This window comes from Hevea brasiliensis, chromosome 2 (assembly GCF_030052815.1).
Source record: "Hevea brasiliensis isolate MT/VB/25A 57/8 chromosome 2, ASM3005281v1, whole genome shotgun sequence".
Taxonomy (NCBI): Eukaryota; Viridiplantae; Streptophyta; class Magnoliopsida; order Malpighiales; family Euphorbiaceae; genus Hevea; species Hevea brasiliensis.
This window is the reverse complement of record NC_079494.1, coordinates 119910889-119926090: the sequence shown is the minus strand read 5'-3', so window position 1 is coordinate 119926090 and position 15202 is coordinate 119910889. Positions and strand designations below refer to the sequence as shown.

The window sequence follows — 15202 nt, the reverse complement described above, 5'->3', positions numbered from 1 at the left end:
ATCAATATATATATATATATTAGAGTCCTGCCAATATTGTCATCCAATAATTTTGAGAAAAACCATGCAATACGCATCACTAACTGAATGTGTTTTTATGGGTAATTATGCAAACTTGAAATTCAAATACATACTCTTCATTTGAAAGAAAAAAAAAAAGAAATATTTAATTTAATTCTCACATAATAATATTATTTTTTTTGTCTAATTTTCATTTATATTAAAATGAATTTTTAAGTAAAAAAGAATTAAATTCTTTGATTTATTAGTTTCATTTAGAATAAATCATTTATAAAAAAAAATCAGTTAAATTCTCATATAATTATGTTTGATGTCTATTTTTTTTAAATAATCTTTTAAATTAAAAATTTAATTGTTTCATTCTAAATATGATAATTGATAAAAAAAATAATAAAAATAAATTTTTGTAAAATTTTAATTTTTAAATAAAGAGATTAGATTTTTAAATATAAAAATTAATAAAAAAATTAATTAAATTGAATTTTTATAAAATTTTAATATTTAAATAAGAAGTAATTCAATAAATTCAATTTCATCCCCGTGAAAGTAACTGAGATTTTCAAAATCAATGTGCTCAATCCACAGCCTAGAATTATAGGACCACAACAAATAATCAAATGCTAAATTGGAGGATAAATATCAATAATTGCGTTCGTAATTTGAATATAGAGATTCTATATAGACAAAAATAATCCTCATTATGTGGTCAAATAAGAGACTAAATAATTTGACATTCAAATAATATTAAAACCCAATTTGTTCAAATATTAAAAAATTTAAAATTTTGGATAATGTTAGAGAATTTTTAGGTTGATTTAATCTATTATATCATTTTTATATATATAATAATTTAAGAGATGATGTATACAAGATATTTTAATAAAAATAATTAGTGTAATTTTTTATTAAAATATCTTGTATACATAGTCTCTTAAATTATTAGAAATAATTATTTTAAAATATATATATATATATATATATATATATATATATATATATATATATATATATATATTTATAATTCATAGATCTATTAAATATTTGTGAGTGTGATAAAAGACATTTAAAATTAAGATGTTAAAATAAATTTTTATATTTTTTAATTGAATTTATTTTTCATAAATATTTTAAAAAAAATTAAATTTGAGAAAAATTGGATAAATTTTTTTAATTTTAGACCATCAAGTATAGTAACAAGCCTTAACTCATATATATATATAATAGGTAATCAAATTAATTAAGGTTGTTTCTCTAACAAACTCATATGCAATGTGTAAATTCCCAAAGCAGAAGCTATGAAACGTTATTGGGTGAGAAATTAAGAAGGCTGTAAATGAGCTTTCTTTTTCATGAATGGAGAATTAAAAGAATGGAGACTCTAATGATCTGGCTCTGTACAGTAAGTTAGCTATTGAATCTAACTAGATATAAAACATTTGTTTTTTTTTTTAATTAACAATAATTACATTTAATGTTTAACAAGTCAATTTTATTAAAAAAAAAAGATAATTAGTTTTGTCATTGTAGATTAATGGCAACAATTTGTTAACATGTGTGAAAAAATATTTTTATCAACTTTTATCTTAATTAAGCTACTTTAATTAATTTTTTGCGTGGGTGACTGTTTATATATAAGTAGGGAGACAACAGTACATTAGCTCATTACTCACCCACTCAAAATTTCGTCACTAATAGTGGAATTGTTGGAAAGGCTCGGGATCAATATTTTTTGATTTGCAATGGCTATTGCAAAGCCACTTTTATCTGACCTTGCGTCTACAGTAAACTATGTTCCCTCAAATTACATCCGACCTTCATCTGATAGACCAAATTTTAGTGAAGTTCAGACCTCGGATGGTTTCATTCCTCTTTTTGATCTCCAAGGCCTCGATGGTCCTGATCGATTTAGCCTGATCCAAGACATAGGCAAAGCTTGCCAAGACTATGGTTTCTTTCAGGTGGACATAATTTTTCTTACTCTTTGTGGGATTATTATTATTATTATTATTATTTTTATGGACGAACTGTAACCCAGCACTTGCATGTGTTGTATAAATTTCTTGATGATAAGGTTAAGAACCACGGGATTTCGAAGAAGCTGATCGATGAAATGCTGCGCGTATCGAAGGAATTCTTTCATTTGCCAGAGAGTGAGAGGCTGAAGAATTACTCCGAAGATCCAATGAAGACAACAAGACTCTCCACAAGCTTCAATGTGAAAACTGAAAAGGCATCCAACTGGAGAGATTTCTTGAGACTCCATTGCCACCCTTTAGAGGACTACATACAGGAATGGCCCAGCAACCCTCCATCTTTCAGGTATTCTGACTAGCTAGAAATTTGAGTACTGGCTCTTTTGATGGGCGCATGACATGATTTTTTATTTTTTGGGTGTGGCGGGTGGGGGGGACTGGGGTATACAGAGACGTTGCTGGTGAGTATTGCAGGCATACAAGAGGATTAGCACTAAGACTGCTCGAAGCAATATCAGAAAGCTTAGGTCTACAAAGGGAATACATAAATGGGGCACTGGGGAAGCATGGACAACACATGGCAATTAATTACTATCCTCCATGTCCACAGCCAGAGCTGACTTATGGATTACCTGGACACAAAGATCCTAATGTGATTACCATTCTCCTTCAGGATGATGTACCAGGACTTCAGGTCCTCCAAAATGGCAATTGGGTTGCTGTCAAACCTATACCATATACATTCACTGTCAACATCGGAGATCAATTACAGGTATGGAGTCGATTTCCCCTTTATTTTTTAATAAGCGGTATGGAGTCGATTTCCCTTTTATATATATATATATATATATGTGTGTGTGTAGTTTATTAATGCTATCATGCTAACAAATGGTTTTATGCCGATAAGTGATAACTTGGTTGGTTTTTTATGCCTTAAAAGTAAAGGTGTGTGGTTTTCGTTTAGTTTGGAGTTTGTTTAGAAATTAGAACTGAACTGAAATTTTGATATAATTCTGATTTGGTTTTTTATTGTTTCGATTTTAATTCAATACTATTTTTGATTCTTTAGTTTTAGTTCGGTTCAATATTACGTCAGTTTAGTTCTCAATTTTTAAAATAATTTTATATAATTATTTTCATAAAAAATATACTTAATTAACATTAAAGTTTTGAATTGAATTATTAATACATAATATATTATATAATATATCTTTTAGCTATTTTTAAATAATATAATCTTTAACTATAAGATGCATGTATAATTTAAGATTAAATATATTATATAATATACATTTTAATAATTTATTAATTATATAATATTTAACTTAAAGATACAAATAAAATTAAGAATTAACACATAAATATATAGTATAATAGCACTTATATAATTAAGAATTATAAAGTAATTTAATGTATTTATAATTAAATTATTAAGAAAATATAAAAAAATAAAATATAATATTAGTTGATATTTAGTACAAAATTATATATAAATATATAATACATATAATTGTATTGAAAGTATATGATATATCAAAAAAAAATATAGAAAAATATATGTATAAATTTAGTTCTCGTTTTTGTTTTGATATGGTTTTAGTTTGATACTTAATGAAGAATTAGAACTAAATTAAAGTATCAAAATAATTTTTGTATGGTTCTTCAGTTCGGTTTGAGACTAGAAGAACTGTGTATAACCCTATATAAAATAGTAGAGTAGGAGATTTCGAGTTCAAGTCTTTCTATCTAGTTTTTCTAAAATTATTTACCATTACGGTGAAAAGGGAAATTATTTTATCATAAATTTCTCAATTTCTGGCAATTTTATATAGTCTTTTTTTTAATCATAGAGTAATATAATTTGTTTTTTGAAGAATCATATTTTTAAAACTCATAACTTTATTATGGGGAAAGAAAATATAATATTAACTGTATTTATTTAGGGCCTGTTTAGATTAACTGTTGAATACAACTGATAGTGATAATCGATAAATGATGATAGTTGTTTTATATTAAGTGTTTGGTAAAATTATATTTAGCTATTGCTGTTAATATGTGAAATGACTAATAAGGGTATATATCATATAATTTATTTTATTATTTAAATAAATATAAAATTATAAATTTATTACATTATATTATTTATTTTATTATTAAATTAAATATATAATTATTAAATTAATATATTATATTATTTAAATAAATATATAATTATTAATCTTTTATATTATATCATTTATTTTATTATTGAAATAAGAAAATAATTATTTTTTAAGATAATTAAATAATTTTAAAAATATAGATAAAATAATAAAATAATTATTATTGTTAATAGAAAAATTTATAATTAATTTTAAGTTTTTGGATATAAATAAATATTTTATATTTTATGTTATTAATAAAAAATATTTTAACAAAGTTGAAATACGCTAACTAAAATATTAAAATTATAAATAAAAAAATAAAAATATGAATTTTCAAGTTAAATAAAAAAGGATAATATGGTCAAAATAAAAAATAAAATTATATCATTTTTTAAACTTGCCAAACACCACAATTCATATTTTGGTTGTCTACATCTCACATTCTAAATCAAACACTCCCTTAATACTAATTGAAGCGGCTTTTTAAAAATCTATCTCGGTTTAATTCCGTCACTTGTTCCCTTCTTTTAATTTCTTGTTCAAAAAACATTTTATGTCAACACCATATTATAGGCGTGTTCATTACTATGTCTTAAGACCATTTTCAATTCAGGTTGCCATTTCTAGAATGAAAATGATGCCGAAAATTTTCTTCTAAGCCAACAACATTAATTAATTACAATGTCTTATTGTCTGTCTTAATTACATTTCTAGCGATGGAAGTTTTATTCATTATTGAAACTAATTTGAGTTTTTATTTACTTGCTGCAGGTAATCAGTAACGATCGTTACAAGAGTGTGCTCCACAGGGCTGTAGTAAACAGCATGGAAGAGAGGATCTCCATCCCAACATTCTACTGCCCATCACCTGATGCTGTCATGGGACCAGCCCCTCCGCTGGCAGACCATCATCTGCATCCGCCAATCTATAGCAACTTTACTTACAGCGAATACTACAAACACTTCTGGAACCGTGGCCTTGCTACTGAGTCCTGTTTGGACATTTTCAAGAAGCAAGAAACTTATCATGCATGAGAAAGCTTCGACTAGTGAAGAGAATAACGGGTAAATTACATAGACAGTATCTTAAAGATATAAAATAGTAAGGTATTTAAACTTCAATTTAAAATATAAAATTTCATGATCCTTAATTAAAGTAACATAAAATTTTTTGTGACATTCAGTGGTCAGTTTCTAGATTATTTCTATTGACGTGGTGTTTATCATATTAAAAAATATATTTTCATCAATTGATAGCTTTGAGAAGACAGGTCTTGAATTACTGAAATATTGATTTGTGCAATTTGTATCATCGGGATTATGAATAAAGAAAGAGCAAGATATAGGAAAATCAGAGAAAAATTAATTATAAAATATTTTGTTTCATTAATTAAAATTTTTCTTGATAAGTATCAAATAAAGACAGAGAAAATATAATTCTTTTTAATATGAAAAGCAATGTGTTAATAAAGATAACTTAAAAACTTATTATTAAAGGTTACGAGTGATTTTATGTTACTTAAACTAAAAATCAAAAATTTTGTATTTCAAATTAAAATTTAGATACTTGCTATTATATAGCCTACATTGAAATATCGTTTATACAATTTACCCAAAAATAACTGGAATTAAAATCCTTCTCATCCGTTTGAAGTTGCTTCAAAGTTATATTACTTCTTTGTTATTATGTTTTTTTTATTATATTATTGTTATTATTACAGAAAAAAAACTTATTTATTATGAATTAAGGAATAAATTCACTTACCAATTATAATTTAAAGATTATAAGTTGTATATATAATGGTTTAATTCTCACGACGCTTGATTTTTTATGATTTCATATGCTTAACAAGTCCAGGAGATTTAAATTCGTCTGCCTTACTTTTAGGATAAATTTTCATATTAAAATTTGATAATGTGATGAGTTTAATTTTCTAAGATTAGAGTTATAAAAAAGTTTGAATTTGAAAAATTTTATGAAAAAGACATTTTTGTAGTTTTTTTCTAATGAGATTTTCGACATTCATGAATATAATATTTATCTATAAATTTAATTATATATATATATATATATATATATATATATGTTAATCAAACAATTAAAATTAAATATCTTTTTTTTTTCTACAAGATTATCATGAATTAATAAGGATCACACCTAGTAAATTGGATAAATTTTGACAACTGTTCATGAACTTATCTAGTTGTAATATTACAGTCCATCAACTTAAAAATGTAACATAAAATCCCATCAACTTTCAAATTTTACACAGTAAAATTTCTCTAACCTCAAATTACTTATTTTTCTGTTAGACGCTGACCTGAACGGTTCCAGTATGGAACTTAGTCAGTATTTCTCTTTTCTCTCTCAAGAAATGTGTAAATTAAATCATTCTTCTTTCTATAAATGGAATAAATTTTCAGGTGTAGAGAGAATATTTTTACACTTTGCATAATAGAGGTGTAACACCCCAAGATTTTAAATTTTATTATTTATGAGTATTTTTGGTATTTTAATTTTATTTAAATTTTAGGAATTTTTTTGAGATTTTTCGGATTTTAAAAATCGGATTTGATTTTCCGAAAATATAAACTTTGATGATTTTTAAAAATTAATTTAAAGACCACGTGGCAAAACTAAAAATATATTTGGAGTCTACGTATTTTTCTGAGTTTTCTGGAAATTTTTCGGAATTTTTGAACCTCGTTTTCGGTCCCGAGGCAAAGTAAAAATTCAAAATTTTGTATTCTGAATCGAACCGACAGAATCGAACCGGACCGGATCGGACCGATCGAATCGGACCGGCTCATTTTTCTTCTTCTCTTTTCTTCCGCGCGTCCCGACCTCCTCCCCTTCTCTCTCTCTTTTCTCTCTCCTCCCTCCTTGCCGCGCCACCTCCTGCCTTCCCACCTTGCGCGCCGCCTCTCCCTCCCCACGCGCCGCTGAACGCTGGAAAACGGCCCCAGAAACAACGCGCAGCGCGCGCGACTCCTCAGCTTCCTGGCCAAAATCCGGCCGATCCGGCCACCAATCGGACCGGGTCTTGTGTCTAAAATCATCTACTCGTCGAGAGCTTTCCATAGACACCAAGAATACCGAAATCCATCGAGCGGTTTGTCCGATTTTTGCCCGGGAAGTTTTTAGCCCATTTCAACTTTTGGGCTAGATTTCTCGCAAACCGTGAACCCCACAAGAAAACTGAGAGTACCAGAGCGCTCCACTCGTCGAGAGCTTCGCGGGGATATAAATTTCAAAATTTTTCGACACCGTTTTTCGGTGGGTCCCATGGTTTCCGATCATTAAATGAGCTTAGAAAATTCTGAAAAATTTATGTACTAACCCCCGTGTTGTGGGCTTCGTGTAGGTATCCTCAATTCGCGAAAATTTGACAGTTGATCGGGTCTGTGAATTTCCGGCTAGACAGACCCGTTACAGGAAAAGTCTCCGAATTGGACCGAGGTTTTGGCTACCCCATTATCGACGTCCCGAAAAGGCCCTCAAGTCGGAATCGGCAAAGGTAAACCCGAACCTTACTTTTTCGTAATTTTCTAGTGCTTAAATAGGATTAAAAATCAATAAAATATTCGTGGTAGCTCGAAAAATTATGATTCTTTTTGCAATAGCCTAGTAATATTGTTAAGGACCGCGGGGCAAAGTTTTAGAATTTTTAGAGCTTATTTGGGCAGTTTTTGCAAAAATGATCAATTATAAGGACTAAATTGAAATTTTACGTACTGTGATGAATGATTGATTTGATGGGCCCAGGAAGGGCTGTGTGATGAGATTGAGTTGTGGATATATGGATTGTGAATATAGAAGTGTGTTTTGAGCCATTTTGCAGGTTGGGTAGGTCCTAGGTATAGGGGAGACTCTGCCGGATTTTCGGCACGACTTAGGACGTACTTGGTCTTTTCTTGATTTGTATTGAGTCATTTGTATTAAATAATTGTAATGTAATTGTCAGGTGAGCCGGGACAGCCTTCTTCCTCCGCCTAACCGCCTCAGCGACCACCGTCAAGTCTGTGAGTAAAATATTAATTTTAATTGTAATTTCGATATTATTATATGTTCATGCCCATGCATCACTTATATGCATATATCTATGTAGATAAATTCTAGGCACGATTTATGTTGCATTCATAACTGTGAAAGTGCCATGGATGTTGTTGTGGTAATTTGGAGCAGTGTGCGTGCGTTAGCGTGCGTGTGATGTGGTGTGGACTATGGATAGGACGGGTAGACACGGCTTGAGATCTTCGCTGGGACCCGGTCCTTCGGGGTAGACACGGCTTGAGTTCTTCATTTGGGACCACGATTTGGTTATTAAGTGGAAGTCCGAGTGAGTTCTTCACGCACGGGTTGGATTTAAGAGAGCTGTATAGGGGATCAGCTCCCATATATTATGATTGATGTTACAGAGTGCGTGAGTGCTCCAAATTACCTTTTTGCTGTTATGATGTGAAAATATTATTGCTGTTGCATTTCACTCCACAGGTTGCATTAGTTCTAGATAGTTATAGAGATTATGGTTAAAATTGATATTTTACTCTCTGAGTCGAACGCTCACTCCTGTTCAATATTTTTCCAAGCCACAGGAGGATATTTTTGAGGTTAACCTGCCTGCTTCCTTTCCTCGCAGGTTGTTTATCAATATTTGTGTAATTTTATTTACTCCTAGAATTTCCGCATGTGTTAGAAATGTTTATTTGATTTGGGTCTGTAAACTAAATTATGATTGTGGACCTGTAAAATTATTATATGCATGTTTGATGGACTGGATGAGGGAGCTGAGCTCCCATTTATCATTATGATGATATGAGTATGTGGAGGGTGAGCTGAGCTCCCCAATGGATTGTTTATTGTGTTTACAGGTCGGGTGAGTCAAAAACTCCCCGTTGGTAGGTCCATTTTATGGCCGGACGCTGTCCGGTTGGTTTCTTGAAATTGGGCCCAAATGGGCCTTAGAGTTGGGTAAATGAATAGTTAAGGCTTACTACGGGCCTCGGGGGCTTTAGGGTGGCGGATCCTAGTCTTGGTCCGGCCCATAGGTTGGGTCGTGACAAATGTGGTATCAGAGCTTAGGCTCCAGATTCTTAGGGAAAAATTGTCTAAGTGTTGGGAAGAGTCCACTAGGAGTCACATGCGGAAAAATAGGGTCCACATTCGTCTTGCATTGTCATCTTTGCTTCTAGTTTCTGCTCCATATATTGTGTGTAAATATGAGTCTATAGAGTCATGTAATGTGCGCTTTGAATTTTGTGGGCTAATCTTTGCTGAATTTCGTGAAAATGCGTAGAAGCGAGAGGCGCCATCGCACGTAACGGATGTGCTCGACGAGGTGTCAAGACAGATGAGGCGCCGCCAGGAGGCGGGTAGGAGGCCTAGAGTCGCTCAAGTAGAAGAGCAATGCCACGATCTGAGATCGATCTTTTATGGCACAGGTCCCATGGACCCAATGGCGCCTACTCTGGGTTGCAGAGAACCATCGACATGATGGCGCGAGATATGGTCCACCCTCCACAAAGCAAAGATCCACCGCACCAAGAGGAGAACCTTACAAACAAATCATCAATTTTAAGAAGTTGGTGCCTGGTACTTATGATGTGTCAGACGATGCATATCGCTTTTGGATTCTGAGACAGGCAGAAACGAGTTGCAGTTGACTGATAGAAGACTTATAGAGTGTATGCAGCATGTCATGGGGCCTATGCCTAGACAGTGGATGAATGACTACATATTACTTCGGATGGAGGGTTTGTCGTGGACTCAGTTTGTGAAACTGTTCATCAATCGGTTTGTGCCAGAAAGCTTTAGGGATCAAAAGCAGTGGGCCTTTGAGGCCTTAAGACAGAATGGCAGGTCTGTAGATGAATATGCTCTGCAATTTACGGAATTGAGCGATATGCCCCTACAGCAGTAGCTACAGAAACTATGAAGGTGAAGAGATTCCTAAAGGGGCTTGACAGGAGGTATGCAAACCTGGCCATGATGTCTGATCAGTCTTTTGATGTGGTAGTTGATCGAGCCAGACAGATAGAGATTAGCTATGCGGTGGATGACAGCGGAAGAGCAAAGAAAAACAAAGCAGAGGGTTCTTCAGGTGTTCCCCACATGGGTACTTCGGATAGTGGGGGCCAGACTAATTACAGAGGAAGAAGCAGGAATAAGAGAAGTGGTTTCAGACACAAATCCCGAGGGTTCAGACCAGGGTACGGATCCAATAGTGGTCATAGTTCTAGGCAGCCTGGTCTGGATCAGGATCCTCCTTGGCACCTTGTGCACAGTGTGGAAGAGGACATTCAGGACCTTGTCTGATGGGTTCAGGAGTATGTTTCAGGTGTGGCCAACCAGGTCACTTTGCTAGGGAATGCCCCGTTTTCAGTGAGCCACAGATGGGGTCACAGGGTTCTGTTGCAAATGTTCCTCGCCAGTTGTATCCGGGTGCTTCCAACATGGCGGCGATCGATTCGATGTGGCCGAGGACAAGGGGGACGTGGATTTGGAGGCGGTCAGAGGTAGAAGTCGATGTCGAGTTACGCCACTCGGGGTAGGGTCAAGCTCGGGTTTTCACCACGACCCACGGGATGCTCGAGCTTCAAATGCGATTGTGGCGGGTATTCTTAGTGCATTCTTATGAGGCTCGTGTTTTGATAGATCCGAGTGCTACGCACTCATTTGTCTCCCCTGTGTTTGCCATGAGGTTGGGTAGAAACCCTACAATTTTAGAATGCCCTTTGTCGGTAGCTACCCCACTTAGTGACAACATAGATGAAGATATGGTTTTTCCTGGTAGCCCAATAGTAGTGGATGGAAAGATTCTCCCAGCAGACTTGGTTCATCTACCAGTGATTGATTTTGATGTAATTTTGGGAATGGACTGGTTGGCAACTCATTATGCCACCTTAGACTATAGGAACAAAAAGGTGTATTTCCACATACCCGGTGTGGAAGAGTTTAGCTTTGATGGTGACAGGAGCGTGGCTCCATATAACTTGGTGTCAGCAATTAGTGCTAGAAAAATGTTGAGGCGTGGATGTCAAGGGTATTTAGCATTGGTGAGAGATACATCTGTAGAAGGTGTCAGCATGGAAAATGTTCCTGTTGTCAGAGAATTTATGGATGTCTTCCCTGAAGAGCTTCCAGGGTTGCCACCAGAAAGGGGAATAGAGTTCTGCATTGATGTTGTTCCGGGTACAAACCCCATTTCAATGCCACCTTACAGGATGGCCCCAGCAGAGTTGAAAGAGTTAAAGGAGCAACTACAGGAGCTGTTGGACAAAGGTTTCATACGTCCGAGCACTTCACCCTGGGGTGCTCCTGTTCTATTCGTGAGAAAGAAGGATGGGTCATTGAGGTTATGTATTGACTACAGACAGCTGAACAAGGTGACTGTGAAGAACAAGTATCCACTTCCTCGGATCGATGACCTGTTTGATCAGCTCCAAGGGGCTAGATTCTTTTCCAAGATAGACCTGCGATCAGGATACCATCAGTTGAGAATCAGGAATGAGGACGTGTCCAAAAGCGCTTCGAGACAAGATATGGTCATTATGAGTTCTTGGTGATGTCTTTTGGACTCACTAATGCACCAAAGACCTTCATGGACTTGATGAGCAGGTGTTCAAGCCATTTTTGGACCGCTTTGTCATCGAATTCATAGATGACATTCGTATACTCTCGACCGAGGAAGAACACATGTGGCACTTGAGGATGGTGTTGCAGACTTTGAGGGAGCACCAGCTATATGCCAAATTTTCGAAATGTGAATTTTGGCTAGAAAGCATCTCATTCTTGGGACACGTGGTTTCTAGTGATGGCATTCAAGTGGATCCCAAGAAAATTGAAGCTGTGACTGATTGGCTTAGGCCTACAACAGTCACTGAGGTGCGAAGTTTCTGGTCTAGTGGCTACTATAGGCGTTTTGTGCAAGATTTTTCCAGATAGCGGCTCCCTTAACTAAGTTAACTAGGAAGAATGTTCCATTCATTTGGACATGGATAGTGTGAGGAGAGTTTCAAAAGCTTAAGGAGTGTCTAACCACCGCCTTGTGTTGACACTACCTATGAGTGGTGAAGGATACACCGTGTCTTGTGGACGCTTCGAGTTGGCCTAGGGTGTGTTTTGATGCAGAATGGAAAAGTAGTGGCTTATGCTTCAAGGCGGTGAAGAGGCATGAGCGAACTACCCCACCCATGATTTGGAAATGGCGGTGTAGTCTTTGCACCGAAAATGGAGACACTACCTGTATGGTGAAGTGTGCGAGATATACACCGACCATAAGAGTTTGAAGTACATCTTCCAACAGAGGGACTTGAACTTGAGACAGAGGAGATGGATGGAGCTTCTGAAAGACTATGATTGCACTATCGGTACCATCACAGGAAGGCCAATGTAGTGGCGGATGCTTTGAGCAGAAGTCTTCAGCGGTTTGGCGCACATTTCAGCAGAGAAGAGACCATTGATTCAGGAGGTACATGAGTTGATGGATCAAGGTTTAATCCTAGATCTTTCAGATGAGGGGGTATTGCTGGCTCATTTTTCAGTGAGGCCAGACTTGAGAGACAGAGTTAGAGTTTCCCAGCACAGAGACCAACAATTGATGAAGATCATAGAAAGAGTACAGCAAGGTGAAGGTGGTGACTTTGGATTTGCCAATGATGGCGCCCTAGTGCAAGGTTCAAGGATATGTGTGCCCGATGTGGACAATCTCAGAAATGAAATCATGCAAGAGGCACACTATACACTGTACAGTGTCCACCCAGGTTCCACCAAGATGTACCATGATGTGAAAGATAGCTACTGGTGGAATGGCATGAAGAGAGACATAGCAGACTTTGTGTCCAAGTGCTTGACTTGTCAGAAGGTGAAGTTTGAACACCAGAGACCGTCAGGGAAGCTACAAGAGCTCCCTATCCCAGAATGGAAGTGGGAAATGATCACTATGGATTTTGTGACTGGGTTGCCTCGTACCACGCGAGGATATGACTCAATATGGGTAATTGTAGACCGTCTAACCAAATCAGCTCACTTCTTGCCTGTAAAGACTACATACTCTGTGGCACAGTATGCCCAGCTCTACATTCGAGAAATAGTCAGATTGCATGGAGTTCCGGCTTCCATAATATCTGACAGAGGGCCCCAGTTCACTTCTCGGTTTTGGAGAAAGTTGCAGGAGGCACTTGGCACACAGTTGAACTTCAGTACGGCTTTCCACCCTCAGACAGACGGACAGTCCGAAAGGACGATCCAAACACTGGAAGACATGCTTCGCATGAGTGTTTTGGATTTTGGAGGTCAATGGGATGAGCAGCTAGCTTTGGTGGAATTTGCTTACAACAACAGTTACCATTCCAGCATAGGGATGGCACCCTATGAGGCACTATATGGAAGGAAGTGTAGGTCTCCTCTGTGTTGGACGGAAATGGGAGAAGCGAAGGTGCATGATGTAGACCTAGTGCAGTACACTTCAGAGGTAGTTCCTTTAATAAGGGAACGACTGAGAACAGCTTTCAGTAGGCAGAAGAGTTATGCAGACCCTAGACGGAGGGATGTGGAGTTTGCAGTGGGCGACCATGTATTCCTGAAGGTTTCTCCAATGAAGGGAGTCATGAGATTTGGAAAGAAGGGCAAGTTGGCGCCTCGGTATATCGGACCTTTTGAGGTTACTGATAGAGTTGGAGCAGTTGCCTACCGGTTGGAGCTACCACCCAACCTTTCTCACGTTCATCCCGTGTTTCACATCTCCATGCTCAGGAAATACATTCCAGATCCTTCTCATGTACTACAGCCGGATGTAATAGAGCTAAAAGAGAACTTGACATTTGAGGAGCAACCTGTAGCCATAGTGGACTACCAAGTGAGACAGCTAAGATCCAAACAGATCCCTATGGTTAAGGTTTTGTGGAGGAGCCAGTCAGTGGAAGAGTGCACTGGAGTCGAGCGGGACATGCGTAGCAAGTACCCTTATTTGTTCAATGTATAATCATGTGCTTTATTCGCTTGTGTAAAAATTCGAGACGAATTTTACGTAGAGGAAGAATGTAACACCCCAAGATTTTAAATTTTATTATTTATGAGTATTTTTGGTATTTTAATTTTATTTAAATTTTAGGAATTTTTTTGAGATTTTTCGGATTTTAAAAATCGGGTTCGATTTTTCGAAAATATAAACTTTGATGATTTTTAAAAATTAATTTAAAGACCACGTGGCAAAACTAAAAATATATTTGGAGTCTACGTATTTTTCTGAGTTTTCTGGAAATTTTTCGAAATTTTTGAACCTCGTTTTCGATTCCGAGGCAGAGTAAAAATTTAAAATTTTGTATTCCGAATCTAACCGGCCGAATCGAACCGGACCGGATTGGACCGGTCGAATCGGACCGGCTCCTTTTTCTTCTTCTCTTTTCTTCCGCGCGTCCCGACCTCCTCCCCTTCTCTCTCTCTTTTCTCTCTCCTCCCTCCTCCCCTTGCCGCGCCGCCACCTCCCCTGCCTTCCCACCTTGCCGTGCCTCGCCTCCTCCCCACGGCCGCGCCGAACGCGAAACGGCCCCGAAACAACGCTGCAGCCTTCGACTCCTCGGCTTCCCGGCCAAAATTCGGCCGATCCGGCCACCAATCGGACCGGGTCTTGTGTCTAAAATCATCTACTCGTCGAGAGCTTTCCATAGACACCAAGAACACCGAAATCCATCGAGCGGTTTGTCCGATTTTTGCCCGGGAAGTTTTTAGCCCATTTCGACTTTTGGGCTAGATTTCTCGCAAACCGTGAACCCCATGAGAAAACCGAGAGTACCAGAGCGCTCCACTCGTCGAGAGCTTCGCGGGGATATAAATTTCAAAATTTTCCGACACCGTTTTTCGGTGGGTCCTGAGAACCGCAGATGTTTTTCCGATCATTAAATGAGCTTAGAAAATTCTAAAAAATTTATGTACTAACCCCCGTGTTGTGGGCTTCGTGTAGGTATCCTCAATTCGCGGAAATTCGACAGTTGATCGGGTCTGTGAATTTCCGGCCAGACAGATCCGTTACCGGAAAAGTCTTCAAATTGGACCGAGGTTTTGGC

At 36.4% G+C, this 15202-nt stretch overlaps 1 protein-coding gene across 1 annotated transcript; it reads left to right on the top strand.

Annotated features, from left to right (window-relative positions):
* Nucleotides 1-1690: 1690 nt before the first annotated feature.
* On the top strand, nt 1691-5771 carry LOC110661672 (protein DMR6-LIKE OXYGENASE 1-like). The gene is made up of 4 exons (XM_021820362.2): nt 1691-1979; nt 2093-2340; nt 2445-2766; nt 4910-5771. Exons 1-4 carry the CDS (start codon nt 1761-1763, stop codon nt 5171-5173), a joined length of 1053 nt encoding a protein of 350 aa, XP_021676054.2. The 5' UTR covers nt 1691-1760; the 3' UTR covers nt 5174-5771.
* Nucleotides 5772-15202: the final 9431 nt, after the last annotated feature.

Coding starts and splice junctions, on each gene's coding strand:
- LOC110661672 (XM_021820362.2), top strand. CDS start 1,761: ATGGCTATTGCAAAGCCACTTTTATCTGACCTTGCGTCTACAGTAAAC. Junction 1,980..2,092: donor AAGACTATGGTTTCTTTCAG/GTGGACATAATT, acceptor CTTGATGATAAG/GTTAAGAACCACGGGATTTC. Junction 2,767..4,909: donor ACATCGGAGATCAATTACAG/GTATGGAGTCGA, acceptor TACTTGCTGCAG/GTAATCAGTAACGATCGTTA.